At 46.1% G+C, this 20,311-nt stretch overlaps 1 protein-coding gene across 1 annotated transcript in view; it reads left to right on the forward strand.

Moving 5' to 3' along the window:
• IGF2R (insulin like growth factor 2 receptor) overlaps positions 1 to 20,311 on the forward strand; it is a 139,217-nt gene that overhangs the window by 72,698 nt on the left and 46,208 nt on the right. Inside the window, exons 12-23 of the mRNA XM_019029518.4 lie at positions 2,194 to 2,334; positions 3,559 to 3,702; positions 4,790 to 4,927; positions 5,541 to 5,688; positions 6,202 to 6,379; positions 6,835 to 6,950; positions 7,418 to 7,586; positions 9,517 to 9,696; positions 15,464 to 15,565; positions 17,675 to 17,776; positions 18,552 to 18,744; positions 20,038 to 20,208. Coding sequence (XP_018885063.2) covers positions 2,194 to 2,334; positions 3,559 to 3,702; positions 4,790 to 4,927; positions 5,541 to 5,688; positions 6,202 to 6,379; positions 6,835 to 6,950; positions 7,418 to 7,586; positions 9,517 to 9,696; positions 15,464 to 15,565; positions 17,675 to 17,776; positions 18,552 to 18,744; positions 20,038 to 20,208 — 1,782 coding nt within the window. The remainder of the gene's footprint in view (positions 1 to 2,193; positions 2,335 to 3,558; positions 3,703 to 4,789; positions 4,928 to 5,540; positions 5,689 to 6,201; positions 6,380 to 6,834; positions 6,951 to 7,417; positions 7,587 to 9,516; positions 9,697 to 15,463; positions 15,566 to 17,674; positions 17,777 to 18,551; positions 18,745 to 20,037; positions 20,209 to 20,311) is intronic.

The raw sequence follows: 20,311 nt of genomic DNA on the forward strand, positions 1-20,311 counted from the left end.
CTCTCTTCCATCTCTGAGGTGGGATCTGCAGCCTCTGCCCCCTGGGGTTCTTCTGTTTGGATCCTCTAGGCAGAGGGATGTGCACCTTGGGCTGCTGTTCACCGCTGCCTCAGTGTGCAGTGGGCTTGTACTCGAGGCTGAGCTTGCTGTTGCACGGCAGGCACCGGATGAGGTGCCAAGGAGGCAGCAGCGCCCCCCACAGCACAACCCCTGTCCTTGGGGGCCTGGAATTTAGCAGGAAACAGAGCAGGTGGAATAATAAGAATGGGAGTCTCAAGCAGGGATAATCTGATGGGGGGATTTCTGGTTTTACCCTCTTGGCAGCTCAAATTAGGTGTACAGAAGCCAGTTGCCTCTGTAAGGGGGAGATGACCCGAAGCAGAGAGAATGACTTGCCTCATGTAATTACCACCCAGAACAGTCACAGAACTGCTGGCGGTATGTTCTCGCTCGTAAGTGGGAGTTGAACATTGAGAACACATGGGCACAGAGGGGAACAGCACACACCATGGCCTGTTTAGGGTTGGGGGTGAGGGGAGGGAACTTAGAGGATGGATCAGTAGGTACAGCAAACCACCATGGCACGTGTATACCTATGTAACAAACCTGCAAGTTCTCCACATGTATCTTGTTTTTTTTTTTAAAGAAAAATAAAACTGCCAGGGTGACAGCATTGCTGCTCCTGTCTTCTGAGTCCCACCTGGTTTGCTAAGTACCAGGTTAGAAAGAGGAATCCCTCTTGTGGAGCGTTTGAGAACCTGCCTCGCTGTGAACCGCCTGGGCAGGGAGTGCTGGCAGTGCTGTTGTGGTTAAACACCCTGTGTGCTGCTGGGAACGGTGCCATAGTTAATTCTGGCACATGTGTGCTAGTGAAGACATTGGTTTTCTGTGAAGTGGAAAGAGTTCTAGCTGCAGAGTTGGAGACCTGGCTGAGGACTGGTGTTGCCGCATCCAACCACATTTGCTTGAGCGAGCTGCTCTCCAGGCCCAGGTTTTTTACGGTGAACTGGGTGGTGCTGTTAGATTCCTTAAGTTTTTTTTTTTTTTTTTTAACATTACTGTGTATAAGAGACAACCTAGGATCTATGAGATAAGGAGAGATACATTTTTCGATCTACAGACTTCCTGACACAGCTCTGGTCTCTTGGAATCTGCAGTATTTCGTGGTATTTGTGCGTAGATAGCCCTAAGTAAATTATGAAGGGAGAGCTAAAACCATTCCTTACTGCTTGAAGAAGTCCCTTAAGACTTTACAGCCCACCTGGCTCCACCCCAGACTTCCAGTGTTTAGGGCAGGTCCTTGTTCACATGCACAGTCTTGTATGGTTTCTTTTAGGCTGTTGACATTGGAAAGTACTTCTCCAAATGTACTGTATCACCACTGATGAGTCATGGGGTTTTTGCCTTCCAAACCGCAGTACCCAACCTGCAAAGGGAGCATTTTCAAATGAGAACGTGTATTTTTATATCTTTACCTCCTCCTTGACACACTTTGTAAGTTACTCCTTCAGCGACTGTTCACCGTGTGGTTTGCTTTTTGTGGATGCCCTCGCCCTTGCTTGCTGTGCTGGTGACACTCAGCTGGTGCCCCCTCACCTCCTGCAGGTGCCTAATCAGTGTCTGATCACACTGACCAGCTCACGAGTCTTGTGAGTTCAGTGGCCACCTGTGGTACCTTGCTTGTCTTCTGTGGTAGCATGCATTGTGTCCTGCACTCAGTCTGCAGATGTGTTAGAGGTTGCTGGTTTCTTTTAGCTTCACAGGCCTTCACAGGGGCCGAGCTGGGTGTATTAACAATGGTGTTGAGCGGGGTATATTAGCAATGATGTACCACTCTACTGCGTCCCAAGACACAGGCTGGCTTCTTGATTTGGGTTTTCAGTTTCTAATTTCATACTGTGGGGCTTGGGAGAATTTTGCCGTTCAGTTCTCTGTCCCCCAGTTGGGCCTACTCTTCTGAAGAAGTATTGGGATGTAGTTTGTTCCTGTCACATTAAATGAGAAACCTGAGAATCTCGGTGAATTTTTGTGCTTTCAGTCTGCCCGGGTTCCAGAAACGTGAGCGCTGGGGATTGAGTGACAAAGTGGTTTGGGAACTTTGAGCCCTTGACCTTTGCCTTAATCACTATTTATTCTGTGACTCACAGAAATCAGCATTGCTTTTGGCTAAAATACACTTTTGTTTTGTTACAGAACCAGAGCAGAATTGGGAAGCCGTGGATGGCAGTCAGACGGAAACAGAGAAGAAGCATTTTTTCATTAATATTTGTCACAGAGTGCTGCAGGAAGGCAAGGCACGAGGGTGTCCTGAGGACGCGGCAGTGTGTGCAGTGGGTGAGTTGTGCCTGGACGGAAGATCTAGTGATGCTTTTCTAGGGCATCCAGTTTGGAATGAGTTAGATCTTTCTGTGGTTCATCTAAGCCTCCTCTTTCTATAATCACATGAAGAATGGTAAAAATTTTTTATTCATAACTCAAATGTCAGTAATTGCTCGATGCACTCTGGAATCCTGAAGTTGGCTAGAGCTCCCTGACATGGGCTAAAGCCATAACTGGGAACAGAAGGAACCACATGGAAAATACTACGTCATCTTTTTAGTTTGTAACCTGAAGAATAACATTGCCAGTGTTTGTGTACAAGTGATTTTATTTTATTTTTTAACAACTTTATTGCCTAGAATCATTCAAAAGTTATGGCTTAAGTGAAGTGTAATCTCAGCTGTAGCCCTAGTGTAAAAGGGGCTTGCATGCTTCGCTTCGTTTTGCTGTCATTGTTTTGGTCCCGTAGCTGTCATGCAGAGACTTCTCAATTATTTGATACAGGTATTTAGCACTTCATTTTTGTCATTTATGACTCACTTTGAAAATGCCAGGCTATGAGAATAGTGAGAATCTATTAAAAGCATTCAGTAAGGAATTGTGAGCCTCGTTGGATTTTAGGAATTATCTCGGTATTTAGAATTGCTGGTGTGTCTTTAAAAGCAGGTTCAGGCATGTCCATGTCTTTACTAAGAAGAACTTCGGAACAGAGTTTTAATCCTTTATAACAAAAAGCAAGTGAACCAAGAAGTAAGCGGCCTCCTGCTTGGGTTGCTAAACAGGTTTCGTTAATTTCTGCTTTGGATATGAGACACATTCTCACCCTTTGGCTGTGTGGCTGTGCTTTCAAAAGACTTTGTGTCTTGGGGTAGCTGAAGCCCTGACAGTGGGGGACAATGTCAGTTTACAGTTGGTGCTGATGCATGTTGCAAGCCATTTGGTCTTTCTTGCCCTGGAAGGGCATTGTGCATCATTCATGGCACTTTCTGGCTGAACCTATGGGTGACCCTGGAGGGCCCCAATGTGGCTGTTAATGTCTAGCCAAATGTGGCACTCTAGGGAAACCCATCCACTGCCCTGGTGGGTTCAGTGGGCTGGAGAAGGGCCGCACTTGCTGGGTTTGGGCTGATTTCTTTCTTTCTTTCTTTTTCTTTCTTTTTTTTTTTAAATCACTTCTTTGTCTGCGTGATGATCATTTTTAACCACATCTTCTGTTTTTTTTCCCCCTTTCTCTTCCAGATAAGAATGGAAGTAAAAATCTGGGAAAATTTATTTCCTCTCCCATGAAAGAGAAAGGAAACATTCAACTCTCTTATTCAGATGGCGATGATTGTGGTCATGGCAAGAAAATAAAAACTAATATCACACTTGTATGCAAGCCAGGTAAAAATTTTAAAAAAGATGAAATCTTTTATGGCTTCTGCCAGAGGTCCTGCATTCTTCATATCTCTGTTCCTCATCAGTCACTGCAAAGCTGATCAGACAGATTGGCATGGTGTTAAGCATTTTGAGTTCCAGACTCTGGTGATGGGAGATAGGTCATTTGGAATTTTTCCCTCATCCCCTCCTCAAAACCAAATCAGAAATGGAGAAACCAGATGGTGTCAGAAGGGAGTTGTGGTTCTCAGCGCTGTATCCTCTTCCTCAGGACTGATACGCGGCCAGTCATGCGGTTACTTAACTTCCTCCAAAGGGGAAAAAAATCATAAATGGTTTAAAACATTGCCCGTGATCTCACCACTTAAACACAATGTTAATTTTCATTACCTTTATTTATAGGTGTATGTTGTTTTTACCAAGTCAAAATTTCTATGGTAACAAATCTTAATGTTTCTCAAAGTGTAGTATTTTGTAAATACTTTTCTATGTTTTACAGTTCCATTAATAATTTTTAGGAACTTCCTTGTTGACATGGTGTGGTTTTACTATTTTTGAACATTTTCCTTATTGTTGGATTAATAGCGCATTTCCAGTGTTGCTAATTTTGCTATTATGTATCCTCTCTCTACCTCCCATTGAAATATTTCCTTTGGATAAGTTCCCAGCTGTGGGATAAAGTCAGAAGCTAGGGTCATTTTGTTTGTTTGTTTTATATGGTAAAATATACAACATAACATAAAATGTACCATCTTAACTGCTTTTAAGTGTGTAGCTTGGTGACATTGTTGTGTAATACCACCACCATCCATCTCCAGAACTTTTTCATCCTCCCAGACTGAAACTCAGTTCCCATTAAACACGAGCTCTCCATTCCCTCTCTTCTACTTTTTGTCTCTACGGATTTGACCATTCTAGATACCTCATATAGGTGGAAAGCTACAGTATTTGTAGGGCTGTTTTTTGACCCTTCTATGCATTATACCTGACTTCCCACTGTCCCTTCCAAGTCTACTTCTAGCAGAGAAGAATGAGGTAAGATATTTTAGGAATGAATGGATTAGTGATCCCCATCTCTTTTCCCCATTGACAGGTGATCTGGAAAGTGCACCAGTGTTGAGAACTTCTGGGGAAGGCGGTTGCTTTTATGAGTTTGAGTGGCACACAGCTGCGGCCTGTGTGCTGTCTAAGACAGAAGGGGAGAACTGCACGGTCTTTGACTCCCAGGCAGGTCTGTGTCCGAGCAGGACCTCTGCTTTAATGTGACTTGGAACCACTTAAGGTTTTTTCCTTAACATTCTGTGTGAGGTTTTCAAGGTAACCCGCCTTAGAATTTTATTCATGCTGTTTGAACAAAATTCTGAACATCCGATGTTTGAGGCTTATTTGAGATACTGAAAATACTATCTTAAATTCATTATTGAGGTGGTTTTGCTGAATGCAAAACTTTTGGAACACAAGGGAATAAATTATGTTTGAAAAGGCTTTCGTGTGAATTCTAGGCAAGAAACCTCTGAGGGAGACCTTACAAGAAGGCCATAATATCGTGCTCATCCTACTTTGAACATGCTGTTGTTTATTAGCCCAGCAGTTATGGGCTTTGAATAGCGCTTTAGGCTAACCCAGTAGAAGGGAATGGTGGAGTTGGATCCATCTCCAAGGAAAATGTTAGTAATCACGGTTCTGATGGCCTCAAGGGGCAGTGTCTCTTCTGCCTCCTCCACTTCTTCCTGCTGTTGGGAACCTCCTGGGAAGAACCTCTCCCTTTCAAACTGTGGGGTGAGACCACTCTGTTAACTGTTCGGACTGACCTTCCATACTTTTATTGTTTTATTCTTTCTTAGGGTTTTCTTTTGACTTATCACCTCTCACAAAGAAAAATGGTGCCTATAAAGTTGAGACAAAGAAGTATGACTTCTATATAAATGTGTGTGGCCCGGTGTCTGTGAGCCCCTGTCAGGCAGACTCAGGAGCCTGCCAGGTGGCAAAAAGGCAAGTAGCTTCTCAATTCTGTTTCATTCTTAGGCATTATATGCTAAGAAATATTATTTTCAGGAATAGGTGTGTTCTCACTTAATGTCATTGCTTTATGACAAGCATTTAAATACTGATGAGACGTGGTCTGAAAACTGAAGGATGTTAGGAGTTTAGTTTCCCAGAGAAAGAAGCAGGCCCATCCTTGGGAAAGAAGGGTGGATTGAGGTCATGCCTCACTTCTGCGCGTTTTGTGCTTCTCAGTGCCTAGATATCTCTGTGCGTATTTCTGCATTCTGCGTAACTGCAGTTCAAATGAAGTGAGTTGTCTAAACCAGCGGTGCCAAGAGGAGATTTGGGTCCCAGTGTTCCTGCTGCCGTTGGAGACCTTGTGTGGGTTCCTGTGGTCTGCAGCCCGGGCCTGGTTCTGGTGACTCCTCACGTCGCTCACGGGCCCTCCCTTCAGTGTGGCAGCCTTGGAGTGCTTCTGCCCCTCAGGTCTTTGCTGAGAGAAACGTGTGTTTATTTCAGTGATGAGAAGACTTGGAACTTGGGTCTGAGTAATGCGAAGCTTTCATATTATGATGGGATGATCCAACTGAACTACAGAGGCGGCACGCCCTATAACAATGAAAGACACACACCGAGAGCTACACTCATCACCTTTCTCTGTGATCGAGACGCGGGGGTGGGCTTCCCTGAATATCAGGTAGGAATGTTTGTCCCTCATCGCGCTCCCTGAGGATACTCATGCCTGTGGTGGGCCTTTCATTTAAGCAGAGCTTGTATCAGTCTGGGTTTCCGGCCAAATCGTCACCGTCATTAGATTTGCCAGGGTGCCTGGGCAGTATTAGTATTTTAAGCTGTTTATTTAGTGGGTTGCGCACCTTAATAGCAGCCCACAAGCCTGTCAGTTTTGGGTACAAAACATACAAAAGCATAAAAAAAATCCTGAATTAACCCCCACTTAGCAGAGGCTAAATTTTCATCCTGATTTGTTACTGGACAATCTTCCTTTTTAATAAAATGAAGGGAGATGGGCAGACTAAGCTTTTCTTCACAGTTTCTCATTGGGAACATTGCTCTTGTCCTTTTTTGAATCCTGGTTTTATGTCACGTGTTTTTCTCTTTTTGCCATCCCTCCGTGCATCTGCCGTGGATTAGGAAGAGGATAACTCCACCTACAACTTCCGGTGGTACACCAGCTATGCCTGCCCGGAGGAGCCCCTGGAATGCGTAGTGACCGACCCCTCCACGCTGGAGCAGTACGACCTCTCCAGGTGAGGCAGAGTCAGCTGCTCTGTTTTTGGCCTGGTACAGATGCTGAGGTTGCAAGTGTTGCTGGTGAGCGTGTGACTGAGCTGATGATGGGGAGTGATGCTGGCTGTGGGGCTGCAGGACCAAGGTGGGGCATTTTCAGCAGAGTGAATTCTAATAACAGTCTGGTCGCCTTTGGGATAGCAACCAGTCTTGGCCACAGCAGAGCCTCAGCCTTTAGCTTCATCATTTGAAACAATGACTGTCAGTGCAGAGGCACGGGGGACAGTTAAGGTCCACTGCATACTGAGTTTAGCGAAGGTGGAGTGTAATCCTGGTGCGTCATGCGCCCAGACAAGCCAACTCCTGGTAGTGTGATTGGTGGAGCATGTTTTATTTGGTAGCTTTACTTCCCGAACTACATAGAAATAAATGAGACTGAAATGTGTAAGCTCTTTAAAAGCATATACATTTTGCTTTGAAATTTTAGTCTGGCAAAATCTGAAGGTGGCCTTGGAGGAAACTGGTACGCCATGGACAACTCAGGGGAACATGTCACGTGGAGGAAATACTACATTAACGTGTGTCGGCCTCTGAATCCAGTGCCAGGCTGCAACCGATATGCATCGGCTTGCCAGATGAAGTATGAAAAAGATCAGGTGAGTCTGTTTTCACTGCTTGTCTCCTTTGCCCTCCTAATTCCATGACTTAGTGGGAGGAGGTGGTTATTCTGGGACATCCAGATCAAAGGCAGCACAGCTGCTCGAGAGAAACCCTCTGAGTAGGAGTGGGGCCTCCGTGTGAACTCATCTGCCTCCTGTAGGAGCAGAAGTGTGTCACACAGGAATCATTGTTCACATGGAGAATGCTGTGTTGCAGACTTTTGATCACACAAAGGGCAGAGGAAGCACCGAATGGTTATGTCTAGCCTGAATTCAAGTGTCTTTAGGTGCTTTCAGCAGACACCTGTGAAAAAGAGAGTTTTGCTTCCAAAAGCTCTTGCTTCTGGATTGATTTGGGGGAAAAACCGATTTGGGAGAGTTGCTGTGGATGAACCAGATTCAAGCACACACTCTCATTCGCTGCAGTTCGTCCCTGGGTTGAATGCAGTCACCGCCAGAACATTTACCCGTCTCCTGTGGTCGTTGTACGTGGTGAATCTTAAAACAGAGATGTCTCTGGACATCTGTATTGGCTTCTGTAAAAATAGCATGTTGGGAATGTACTTTTCTTGGTGTATGCTAATGGCAGCTTGGAGGTTTTTGAAAGGAAGGTGGCAAGTGTGCTCTGGTGGTTAGGAATCGAGTTCCTGGTTGTGTTTACCTCTGCACATGTGTGTTCTTTACTGGAGCAATGAGTTCAGTGTATAGTCAGTCCTCATTATTCACAGATTCTGCATCTGTGAACTTGCCTACTTGAGAACACGTGTAACTCCAAAATCACCACGCGGAACACTTTCTCAGTCATTGTTGGAATGAGTGTAGTGGCCCAATTGTGCATAGTACCCGACAAGCCTGTTCCTGGTTGAAGTTGAACAGGGGGACACTCTGGCCTCTTGTTTCTGCCTCACCCTGAGATGAGCAGGGGATGGAGAGGGCGAGGCAGTGCAGTGCAAAAGCTCCAGCCCTGGGGCCAGCTGGACGGGGTCTGAATTCCAACTCTGGCATCTCAACTCAGAGATGCTCCAGAGCTGGAACTTCCGCGCTGCACTGCCTGGTAAGGTCTCCCTAAGAGAAGTTTCTTGCCGAGAATTCACACTAAAGCCTTTTCAAACATGACTTACTCCCTTGTGTTCTGAAAGTTTAGCGGGGCAGCCTTAGTTGAGCCACTTAACACTCCTTAGCCTCGTTTTTCCTTTTGTAAAATAAAGAGAGTAGAATCTGTCAGCATGAGTTGTCTTGGGATTTCAGATTTATAATCTGTGTGTAATAGGTTTGTTTGCCTGATGTGCGGCCAGTCAGTACGCTGAGACATTGGGGATTACAGCCGAGAAAGAGTTTAATTGTAGGGCAGGCGAATGAGGAGATGAGAAGAAACCTCAAATTCACCTCCCTAAGGAATTTGGGTTGAGGGACTTAAGGGGTTTGGAGTGGGCCAAGGTGTGGGGATTGTTTATTGGTAGAAGAGTGCAGGGTGAAGTCATCGGATGGGGAGATGAAGAAACTGCTTTTGGTTCCCTGTAGGGAGGTCTTCATAGTGGTTAGTGTCAGCCGTTCCACCGGAATTCAGGATCTGAAGAACATCTTACATGATTCTTAAATGAAAGCCTTATGATCCCAATGCCAGTGATTCTTTCTGTAGCAATAATGGGGATGTGACTGGTATCTAGTGCTACGTGACTTTCAGTTACAGGCCAGCATGCAGCCTGATTGGTGCTTAATTGCAGGCCTGGAACGCAGCATGCAGTTGTTGTTAACTCTTTGAGGATGGTTTCCTATTCCATATGTAATAAGGGGATTTCCCCAGGAGCAGTGGTTCTGTATTCAATAATTCATTGTTTGCTGCAGCTTTATAGAATGTAACCACCACCAATAACGAATCGACTGTATCTTCAGGGGAAAAGGCCTAACAAGACTGGTTTTCTTGCAGGGCTCCTTCACTGAAGTGGTTTCCATCAGTAACTTGGGAATGGCAAAGACCGGCCCGGTGGTTGAGGACAGTGGCAGCCTCCTTCTGGAATACGTGAATGGGTCGGCCTGCACCACCAGTGACGGCAGACAGACCACATATACCACGAGGATCCATCTCGTCTGCTCCAGGGGCAGGCTGGTAAGGCGCTGCTGCTGGCCGGTGACCTTCACTGCTGCATTTTTTGACTGAGCGTTGCCTTATGTGTCTCTTAACAGCAGCAGTCTTGGGGTGGGTGGCGGAGCTAGGCCAGTCTTAGTTCTGCTTAAGGTCAGTGTGCGGTATATATGTTCACAGGCAGGGAGTGATTTGTGGTACCTTCATGGCTGCGATTTCTGAAGTGTAAGCCTCATCTTTTGCTGTGGAGTTCGAGGCTCTGGTGACATACACTGTTTCCTGGATTTTTTTTCTGAGTCGTACAGACATTATCTTGCCTCTTAGTTCTTGTGAGTTGAGGATCGTGGCAGTGGAATGGGGCTTAGAGATAGTTTGGTCCTGTAGGGGCCAAGGGAAAGATTCCCTTTCACCCTTTGAAGTTTCCCTGGAAATCAGCTGTCAACAGGAGAAAAGACATTAAAATTTTGACGTGCATAGCACCGGGGAATAAATAGCAGGAGAAAGATGACCCAGTAGCCTAATGCAACACAGAAGGTTATGTACCCTATTTCACAGGGGAGAGGGAGATAGGGGATGTAGACAGTTCTTTTGAGGGGGCAGCAAATGATTATTTGGGAGAAAGAATGGACAGAAATTAACTTGCAAATGATTCTCTTTGGAGCCTGAATGAGGAAGGCATTATCTTGTGCACAAGTCTGTCCAGGTGTGATTGCTGTCCTCAGTCTTCTTTTGTGGGATAGATAATGAGATTTCCTAGTTTCTTTTGGAAAGAAGCCTTCTTGGTCAGGTAAGGAAATTCCAGAGAAAGTCCCTCCGTGTGCTTGGGGGTGGAGGTAACAAGGCATGGTTAAAAGGATGACCTTGATTCTCAGGCAGCTTCTCAGCATGTCAAAGCACTGATCCTTGGGGTATTGCTTTCTGAGCCCCAGCAGTCCAAACCACAAAGACCACAGATAGGAATCTGAGGCTTGGTATAGCTCAGGCCTATGGGTGAACGATGAGGGCTGTATGTGTAATACAAAACAGGAATAAGAAATTAAGGCTGAGGGCTGGGCACAGTGGTTCAGATCTAACCCAGCACTGTGGAAGGCCAACATGGGAAGATCACTTGAGGACAGGAATTGGTGACCAGCCTAGGCAACATAGTGAGACCCCATCTACAAAAAATAAAAAAAAAATTTAGCCAAGTGTGGTGGCTCATGCCTGTAGTCCCAGTTACTCTGGAGGCTGAGTTAGGAGGATTCCTTGAGCCCAGGAGGTTGAGGATTCAGTGAGCCATGATGTGCACTGCAGCCTGGGAGACAAAGCGAGCCCCTGTCTCAAAAAAAAAAAAAAATTGGGAGGCAGAGATAGGAGGATTGTTTGAGCCCAGGAGTCTCAGACTAGCCCGGGCAACCTAGTGAGACCCCATCTCTACAAAAAATTAGCCAAGTGTGGTGGTGTGCACCTGTAGGCCCGGCTACTTGGGAGGCTGAGGTGGGAGGATCACTTGAGCCCAGGAGGCAGAGATTGCAGTGAGCTGAGGATGTGCTACTACACTGCAGCCCCTTAGCAACAGAGCAAGATCCTGTTTCAAAATAGTAATCATATAAACAACTTCAGCAAAGTCTCAGGATACAAAATCAATGTGCAAAAATCACAAGCATTCCTATACACCATTAACAGAAAGAGAGCCAAATCATGAGTGAACTCCCATTCACAATTGCTACAAAGAGAATAAAATACCTAGGAATCCAACTTACAAGGGATGTGAAGAACCTCTTCAAGGAGAACGACAAACCACTGCTCAAGGAAATAAAAGAGGACACAAACAAATGGAAGAATATTCCATGCTCATGGATAGGAAGAATCAGTGTCATGAAAATGGCCATACTGCCCAAAGTAATTTGTAGATTCAATACCATCCCCATCAAGCTACCAATGGTTTTCTTCACAGAATTGGAAAAAACTACTTTAAAGTTCATATGGAACCAAAAAAGAGCCCGCATTGCCAAGACAATCCTAAGCAAAAAGAACAAAGCTGGAGGCATCATGCTACCTGACTTCAAACTATGCTACAAGGCTACAATAACCAAAACAGCATGGTACTGGTACAAAACAGATATATAGACCAATGAAACAGAACAGAGGCCTCAGAAATAACACCACACATCTACAACCATCTGATCTTTGACAAACCTGACAAAAACAAGAAATGGGGAAAGGATTCCCTATTTAATAAATGGTGCTGGGAAAACTGGCTAGCCATATGTAGAAAGCTGAAACTGGATCCCTTCCTTACGCCTGAGACAAAATTAATTCAAGATGGATTAAAGACTTAAATGTTAGACCTAAAACCATAAAAACCCTAGAAGAAAACCTAAGCAATACCATTCAGGACATAAGCATGGGCAAGGACTTCATGACTAAAACACCAAAAGCAATGGCAACAAAAGCCAGAATAGACAAATGGGATCTAATTAAACTAAAGACCTTCTGCACGGCAAAAGAAGCATGGATGAAGCTGGAAATCATCATTCTCAGCAAACTGTCATAAGGACAGAAAACCAAACACTGCATGTTCTCACTTATAGGTGGGAATTGAACAATGAGATCACTTGGACACACGGTGGGGAACATCACACACCAGGGCCTGTTGGGGGCTGGGGGGGAGGGATAGCATTAGGAGAAATACCTAATGTAAATGATGAGTTGATGGGTGCAGCAAACCAACATGGCACATGTATACCTGTGTATCAAACCTGCATGTTGTGCACATGTACCCTAGAACTTAACATATAATTAAAAAAAGGTATTAAAAATAGTAATAATAAAATGAATTAAGGCTAGGAGGTAGAGGAGGTGAGTGGGATTGATGTTGGCCCTGAGTTCCTTAGCCAGGGGAGAACAGCAGACTGTGTGGAGTTTGCTCTGCTCTTCTCTCCGTGGAAATGCTTTGGGGCCATTTTATACAGTCCCAATTGCTTCTGTTTTTTAATTGGGGTAAAATATATATAACATTAAACTGACCATTCTGACTGTCTTTGGGTTACATATATTATACACATCTCTGGTGTCCTGTATTTATCACCAGTATCCATGTCCAGGACTTTTACGGTCTTGCTGTGTCACCCAGGCTAGCGTGTAGTGGGTGTAATCATTGCTCACTGAATCACTGCAGCCTCGACTTCCTGGGCTCAAGTGACCCTGTCACCTCAGCCTCCTGAGTAGCTGGAACTACAGGTGGAGTTACCTGTAGTTATCAAAATGGTTTTTAAATTTTTTGAAGAGATGGGGGGGTCTGTCTATGTGGCCCAAGCTGGTCTTAGAACTCCTAGGTTCAAGCAGTCCTCCTGCCTCAGCTTCCTAAAGTGCTGGGATTATAGGTATGAGCCACCATACACAGCCTAGAAGTTTTTTGATGGTCTCAAATCTAATTTGGAAAGGAGAGCTTTATTTCTCATAAAGATTTGCAGCCTGCAGGGTGGCCATTTCTGACAGGCTGGGAAGTGTAGCCTCAGGCCAGAAGCCAGAAACAAGCGCAGGGTGGGAGGAAGACTAAGACACGAATGGGTGCTGAACAGGTTAGTCAAGTATACATATTCAGCAGGTTACAGGAGCAGCTATGCATATTCACGAAGGGATGGCACACACGTGTGGTAGGCAACATGTATCCCCACGTTCATTTTGGATTGAAGACGTAACATTTAAATATATTACAGTTGGGCCCTGTATGTCGAAAGGTGAAGCAGAGGACATGAAGGCCCTCTGTGTGCAGCCTCCGTAGAAGGCCAGGACCACCTGGGAGTTGTGGTCTCTTATCAGCAGGGAATGCTAGTCGATTGTTGTGTTGTCAGAACCGCAAAAAGGGATGGACGTTGTCAGGTGGTAGGTTGATACCAGCAGCAGAGTCTTTCAAAAGGGTCGGCTTCTGTTTAGCACTTAGGGAAGAAAGCCTAGTGGTTAACGAGGAAAGGAGTGTAATGCGGTATGTCTCACCTCCCACCCCGTCATGGACAGGAATGCAGTTTTTAAGTTTCTCTGGAGTCCCCTTGGCTAAGAGTGGGGTGTGTTCAGTCAGTTATGGGGCTTAGGATTTTATTTTCATTTCTTATTACCTGTAGTTTTAGGTTTATATCAGGGTCATGTGTTTTTGAGAAATTATCAAATGGTTAGGAGAGTGGAGAGACTGGAAGCCATGTTCATTATCAACTAAATTATTAACAATCCCTTGTTAAGGGTGTGTGGCAGCTTCCTCAAGCCCCACTGAAATGAGCCAGCAGGATGCGTTCTTTCCCTGCAGTGGCCCAGTGGACGCTGCGTCACTCACCTGCCTGGTCTGCTTTGTCATTGGCTAACACACTCTTTTTCCTGAGAGACACTTCCTTTAGAGTTGAAGATCTCGGTGATCAGGGAATGAATGATGGGCAGGCTGAGCTTGGCCCATGCTCTCTGCGGGAGGTGTTCTACCCAGGTTGTACACACTCTCCTTGGGTTCACCTGAGCTTGGGCCGCCCACTTCTTCTCTCAGTCTCAGGAAGGATCCAGGTTTGGTGTTCCACGGGGAGATGCCTAGGTTGCCCAGTTCAGCCTGGTGGTCTGTTTTGGGCACGTCTGTGCATTCCCTGCCTGTGGACTGCCCCCTCCTTCTCTCGTTTCTTGTTGCCATTGAGACACTGGGTAGTTCCAGAAAGTTCTTGGACCCTTGGTTTTCCAGCTTTTCTGTGATACCATATTTAGTTTACAGAGTAACTTCACATTGTTGTCGTGTCTCTCAGCACTCATATAGGGCCTGCTGCACAGCAGCAGCACAGGAAATACACTCACTGAAGGAAGAAAGGGCCACTCTCCCAGGGGTTTGCAGTCACAGAACTTTCACAGGCTAAAGCTCAGTCCCTTTCACAAGCACATTGTGAAGTGGAAGGAGCAGGTGTGTTTTTATTCTACTGCTAGTGCTGCTGAGGCCTGGAGTGGGTGGGGGCTTTCAAGGGTAGAGAGCCCTTGACGGCCAAGGGTGTGGACTCAGTGTTAGTGGCTGTTGTTCCTGAACCCGTGACCCTGGGCAGGTGTCTTAACTTCCTTGTGCCTCAGTTTTCTCATTTGTAGGCTGTGTTTGTGGGTCACTGTGAGGCGCAGTTGAGAAATACTAACAAAACTCATAGTGCAGTCCTGGTGTGTGATGAACACTCCCTGATCGGCAGCTACCATTGCCTGTGTGGTGGTGGTGCTCTCACAAAGCTAATGGCTCTTTGGGGGAGCTTTTTATGGAAACATACACACCGAAGGGCACACAGATGATAACGTGACACAGCTGGGTGAGTGTCCATAAACTACACATCAAGAAAGAACATGCTTCCCCCTAGGAGCCCTCCTGTGCCCTCTTCCTGCCACTGCTGAGCACCCTCCTGACCTCTGACAGCGCAGGCCATTGTTGCCCAATCCTGAGCTGATGTCAGTGAATCCTGCGTACCGTTGCCTTTGTGTATGGCTTCTTGCATTCAACTTTTTGTGTAGGGTGCTTTGCAGAACCTTAAGCTCAGACCTAGGTTTGGATCTGAATTCTACCATTTACTGCTGGCACGATTTCTATATTTCTGAATATCCAAGCGTAGGAGATTATTTTGCCTTCATAGGGAGAAAGAGAACATTAAATTCTAAGTAGGTAATGCACATTAAGTGCCTAGCTTATTGGCTGACTCATAATAAACATCTAGCAGATTTTGGCTATTTTTATGTCTCAGGCGAGTATTCTTTTGGTTATATCAAGTTCCATGTTACTGTATTGACTTTTACCCTGGATTTACCCATTCAGAACAGCCACCCCATCTTTTCTCTCAACTGGGAGTGTGTGGTCAGTTTCCTGTGGAACACAGAGGCTGCCTGTCCCATTCAGACAACGACGGATACAGACCAGGTACGTGTGCTTTCACCTGGCCCTCGTGCTGAGCTGCCTGCTGGACATCCTCAACACACCCCAGTGTTCCAGCTCTGAACCGACCCCTGCTCCTTCTTTCTGAATCAGTTACTACGTTGCATTGACAATGGGTGTCTGCAGGTCACCCTGAGTTCCTCTCCACCCCCCAGCTCCCAGCTCCTGGGATAAGAACCAGGTCTCTCAATCTTTCTCTCTGCTCACTGTAGTTTCCTTCCTTTTGTTTCCATTCCTTTGTGCCTTCCATGTGGCAGTGGTATCCTGGTGGGCTCTGGGGCTTCTGCACCACTGGCAGATGTCTGACTAGTCGATACGTCACTCCACACCTAAACCATCTCAGTGCCTGTCCCCTAGAGGGTAGAGCCCGTATGTTTTAATGTGAGCCTATCCATAGAGCACAGCCTGCAGGTGTTAATGTGATCCTGTCTATAGTGTAAGGCCTGTGTGTCTCACCTGTGCATAGGCCAGAGCCCACAGGTGTTAATGTGATGCTGTCTATAGGGTGAGGCCTGTGTGTCTCACCGTGGCCCTGTGTGTAGGGCAAAGCCCACAGGTGTTAATATGATCCTGTCTATCGGGTGAGGCTTGTGTGTCTCACCGAGGCCCTGTGTGTAGGGCAAAGCCCACAGGTGTTAATATGATCCTGTCTATCGGGTGAGGCTTGTGTGTCTCACCGAGGCCCTGTGTGTAGGGCAAAGCCCACAGGTGTTAATATGATCCTGTCTGTCGGGTGAGGCTTGTGTGTCTCACCATGGCCCTGTGTGTAGGGCAAAGCCCACAGGTGTTAATATGATCCTTTCTATAGGGTGAGGCCTGTGTGTCTCACCGTGGCCCTGTGCATAGGGCAGAGCCCACAGGTGTTAATATGATCCTTTCTATAGGGTGAGGCCTGTGTGTCTCACCGTGGCCCTGTGCATAGGGCAGAGCCCACAGGTGTTAATGTGCCACTCGAGTCTCTCAGTGCCTACTGTGTCCCCTGGCTCCTCCCGCCTTCTGCCCGGGTCCATGCCCTCCACTTGTTGAGTGCACCCTGCAGGGCATAGCAGTAAGCTGCTCAGTGACGTTCTCTCTGACCTCCCCAAGGTAGTGAGTTGTTTTCACAGCACCGTGTATATTTCTTTATGGTGGGACCTGTTTGCCTTCCCACTTCCTGTTCTAAGCTACACTGCAGACTCTGGCAGCAGAGACCAAGGCTTTTCCGACCCAACAGCCCCAGCACAGGGTCCTGGCTTTGTAACTGCTCAGTGAGGGCAGGATGCCAGGCACCCTGTTCACGGACAGGCGCTGGGGCTGTGGCCACCGTCTCCTTCCCTGCATTCAGTGGACAGAGGGAGGCCCAGGGCAAAGTAAAATATGGAGACGAGAGGATATCATTTGACAGTCACCTGGTCATACTTCCCATGATTACCTTAAGGGAATAATTGAGACAGAAAACAGAACATGAGATTTCTTAAGATGTTTATTTTCTTTAAGAAACTAATTTATGGCCGGGCGCGGTGGCTCACGCCTGTAATCCCAGCACTTTGGGAGGCCGAGGTGGGCGGATCACGAGGTCAGGAGATCGAGACCACGGTGAAACCCCATCTCTACTAAAAATACAAAAAATTAGCCGGGCGCAGTGGCGGGCGCCTGTAGTCCCAGCTACTCGGGAGGCTGAGGCAGGAGAATGGCGTGAACCCGGGAGGCGGAGCTTGCAGTGAGCCGAGATTGCACCACTGCACTCCAGCCTGGGCGACAGAGTGAGACTCTGTCTCAAAAAAAAAAAAAAAAAAAAGGAAACTAATTTATGAGTCTTATGTTTCCTCTCCAACTTTAGGGAGTAGCAATAGTCTTCTTAGGGAAATGCAGTAGCCTTAACAGCTTCCAGCTGAGTGTAATTTCTGAGTCTGGGCTCACACTTGGTATACTTCAGGGTGGTGTATTTGAAGAGGCTACATGTAGGGCTACATTTTTGATAGGGATTTTGAAAGTAAATGGAGAAACAGTTTTGTCAGGTGCATACTCGCAGGTTTCTGGAGGTGCTGTATGTATGTTATGTTCCTGTGGAATTGGTTTGAATGCGCCCCCTTTTCCCCATTTTGTTTCCTGTAGGCTTGCTCTATAAGGGATCCCAACAGTGGATTTGTGTTTAATCTTAATCCGCTAAACAGTTCGCAAGGATATAACGTCTCTGGCATTGGGAAGATTTTTGTGGTAAGAGCGATATGATGCATTTCCAGTTTGCTTTGAAACGGGGAGAGTGCATTATTGAAGTCACCTGCATGTGGTGATTTGAGAGAATTGCCCAGGCCACTGTGGTGGCAGCTCTTACTCAGAAGGAGACGGGAAAATCCAGATTTAAGGGAAAGATGAAGTAAAACCATTTACCACCATTCTGGCACAGTTCAGACGTGAAGACTGTTATTCTTCAAATAATAAGTTGTTCTCTTTAAGGAAACACTTTCTAAAGGTAGTGCTGAAGCCTGTACTCATTGTCCATTGGTCTCTCCTTACTGTATCTTCACACCAGAGAGCATAATTGACTTCATTTTTACAGCTATAATATAATAATTTTTAATGGGATGATAACAAATTTAAGAAATGTAGGGTACCACTTTATATTTACTTGTAATTAACATGATTTCAATGATACATACTTTCTCATAATTGAAAATATTATAACATTATGACTTCTATGTCTTCCCTCTCTTATATATGGTACATTATTACATGCAGTAGATCTTATGCATTTATAGATGCAGGGATGTATGAATTTAAATGATGTATAGATACTAAAGGCAGTTTATAGATACTGCCCTTTGGACTTATGTACTAACTGTACTAACATGCCAGAAAGTGGAAAGTTGGCAAGTTAACTAACAAATAAGAAACGTTTAACCTAGTGGGATTTGGAGTTGCTAGGGTTCTTGTCTATGGTGAGATACGAGGCATAACTTTGTTTGTATGGCTGTTACCGTCTGACCTGCAGTTTAATGTCTGCGGCACAATGCCTGTCTGTGGGACCATCCTGGGAAAACCTGCTTCTGGCTGTGAGGCAGAAACCCAAACTGAAGAGCTCAAGAATTGGAAGCCAGCAAGGCCAGTCGGAATTGAGAAAAGCCTCCAGCTGTCCACAGAGGGCTTCATCACTCTGACCTACAAAGGGCCTCTCTCTGCCAAAGGTGAGCTCAGAGCCATGTTGTTTTGTAGCTAAAAAGGACCCTGGTGGCTCTGTGGCTGGCCATGCACCTTCCTGAGTGTAGGATGTGCACACTCCCCCGCCACCATGGGCTGTGCTGTCCACCTTGCTGCAGGAGCCAGCACGGTGGTCTTCCTGCGTTTGACCTCGCAGAATACAGGGGTCCCGTTATCCGCGGGTTCACCTTCTGTGGTATCACATGGTCCGAAAATAATAAGGTATTTTGTGAGAAAGAATGAGAGAAACCACATTCACGTAACTGTCATTACAGATATTGTTACAGCTGTTCTGTTTTATTGTTGATCTCTTGCTGTGCCTAGCTTACAGATTGAACTTCATCCTCTGTATGTGTGTATAGGAAACAGCATAGTATATATAGGGTTCTCAATTTCAGGCATTCACTGTGGGTCTCGGAACATATCCCCCCTCAGATAAGGGGGGCTGCTGTAGCCTGTATTCAACACAGCAGTCAGAGTGATGTTTCTGAAACATCACATCATATCACTTCCCAGCTCAGAGCCCTCGGAGGCTCTGCACTGTACCTAGAGTAGAAGCCAGTGTCCACAGTATGGCCATGGGATGCCCGTGGGGGCCCTCTGAGATGATCACCCCCTGCTCTTCCCGCTCGGCCCACTGGCCTCCCTGTTTCTGATATAAACAAAGCACACTGTCCCCACCCTCCCCTCTTGAATCTTTGTACTTGCTCCTCGCTCTGCAACCAGCACAGCTGCGGGCAGGGGTTTTCGTCTGCTTCATTCATTCCGATACGTGGTAGGAACTTAGTATTTGTTCAATAAGCCAACGAATTAGAGTTACATTGTCTTCTAATGCTTGGATTGGTAAACTCATGTGGGATTTAAATATTTTCTGGAAGAGTAGGAATGCCAGGATGTTAGGCTTATGGTAGAAACCTGTCATAACATAGGCCACTGTTGCAGTGTGTAAAGCTGTCATCACATAGGCCACCGTTGCAGTGAGTGTGTAAAGCTGTCATCACACAGGCCACCGTTGCAGTGTGTAAACCTGTCATAACACAGGCCACCGTTGCAGTGAGTGTGTAAACCTGTCATAATATAGGCCACTGTTGCAGCGAGTGTGACCACTTTGTTCATGTCGAGTCCCTCGATACGCACTTGGTGCCCCGGTGTCATTGTTCCCACGAACAGCTGTGAAGCTTGTTGCCAGTGGTGGCCTTGTCCTGTTGCTACACTGTGCTTGTGGGCTGCGCCATGAATACTGTTCTGTCTCTTGAAATCTGGGCCTTCTTGCTTTACAGGTACCGCTGATGCTTTTATCATCCGCTTTGTTTGCAATGATGATGTTTACTCAGGGCCCCTCAAATTCCTGCATCAAGACATCGACTCTGGGCAAGGGATCCGAAACACTTACTTTGAGTTTGAAACCGCGTTGGCCTGTGTTCCTTCTCCAGTGGACTGCCAAGTCACCGGTAAGGCCGTGCGGCCTAAGAACTGAGAGGCCGGTCAAGAGTCAGTGTGTGTGTGAGTGGATATGAAGGTGTGTTTCTGTGTGTATGTATATTTGTGTGTGTG

Source organism: Gorilla gorilla, chromosome 5 (assembly GCF_029281585.2).
Source record: "Gorilla gorilla gorilla isolate KB3781 chromosome 5, NHGRI_mGorGor1-v2.1_pri, whole genome shotgun sequence".
Lineage (NCBI taxonomy): Eukaryota > Metazoa > Chordata > Mammalia > Primates > Hominidae > Gorilla > Gorilla gorilla.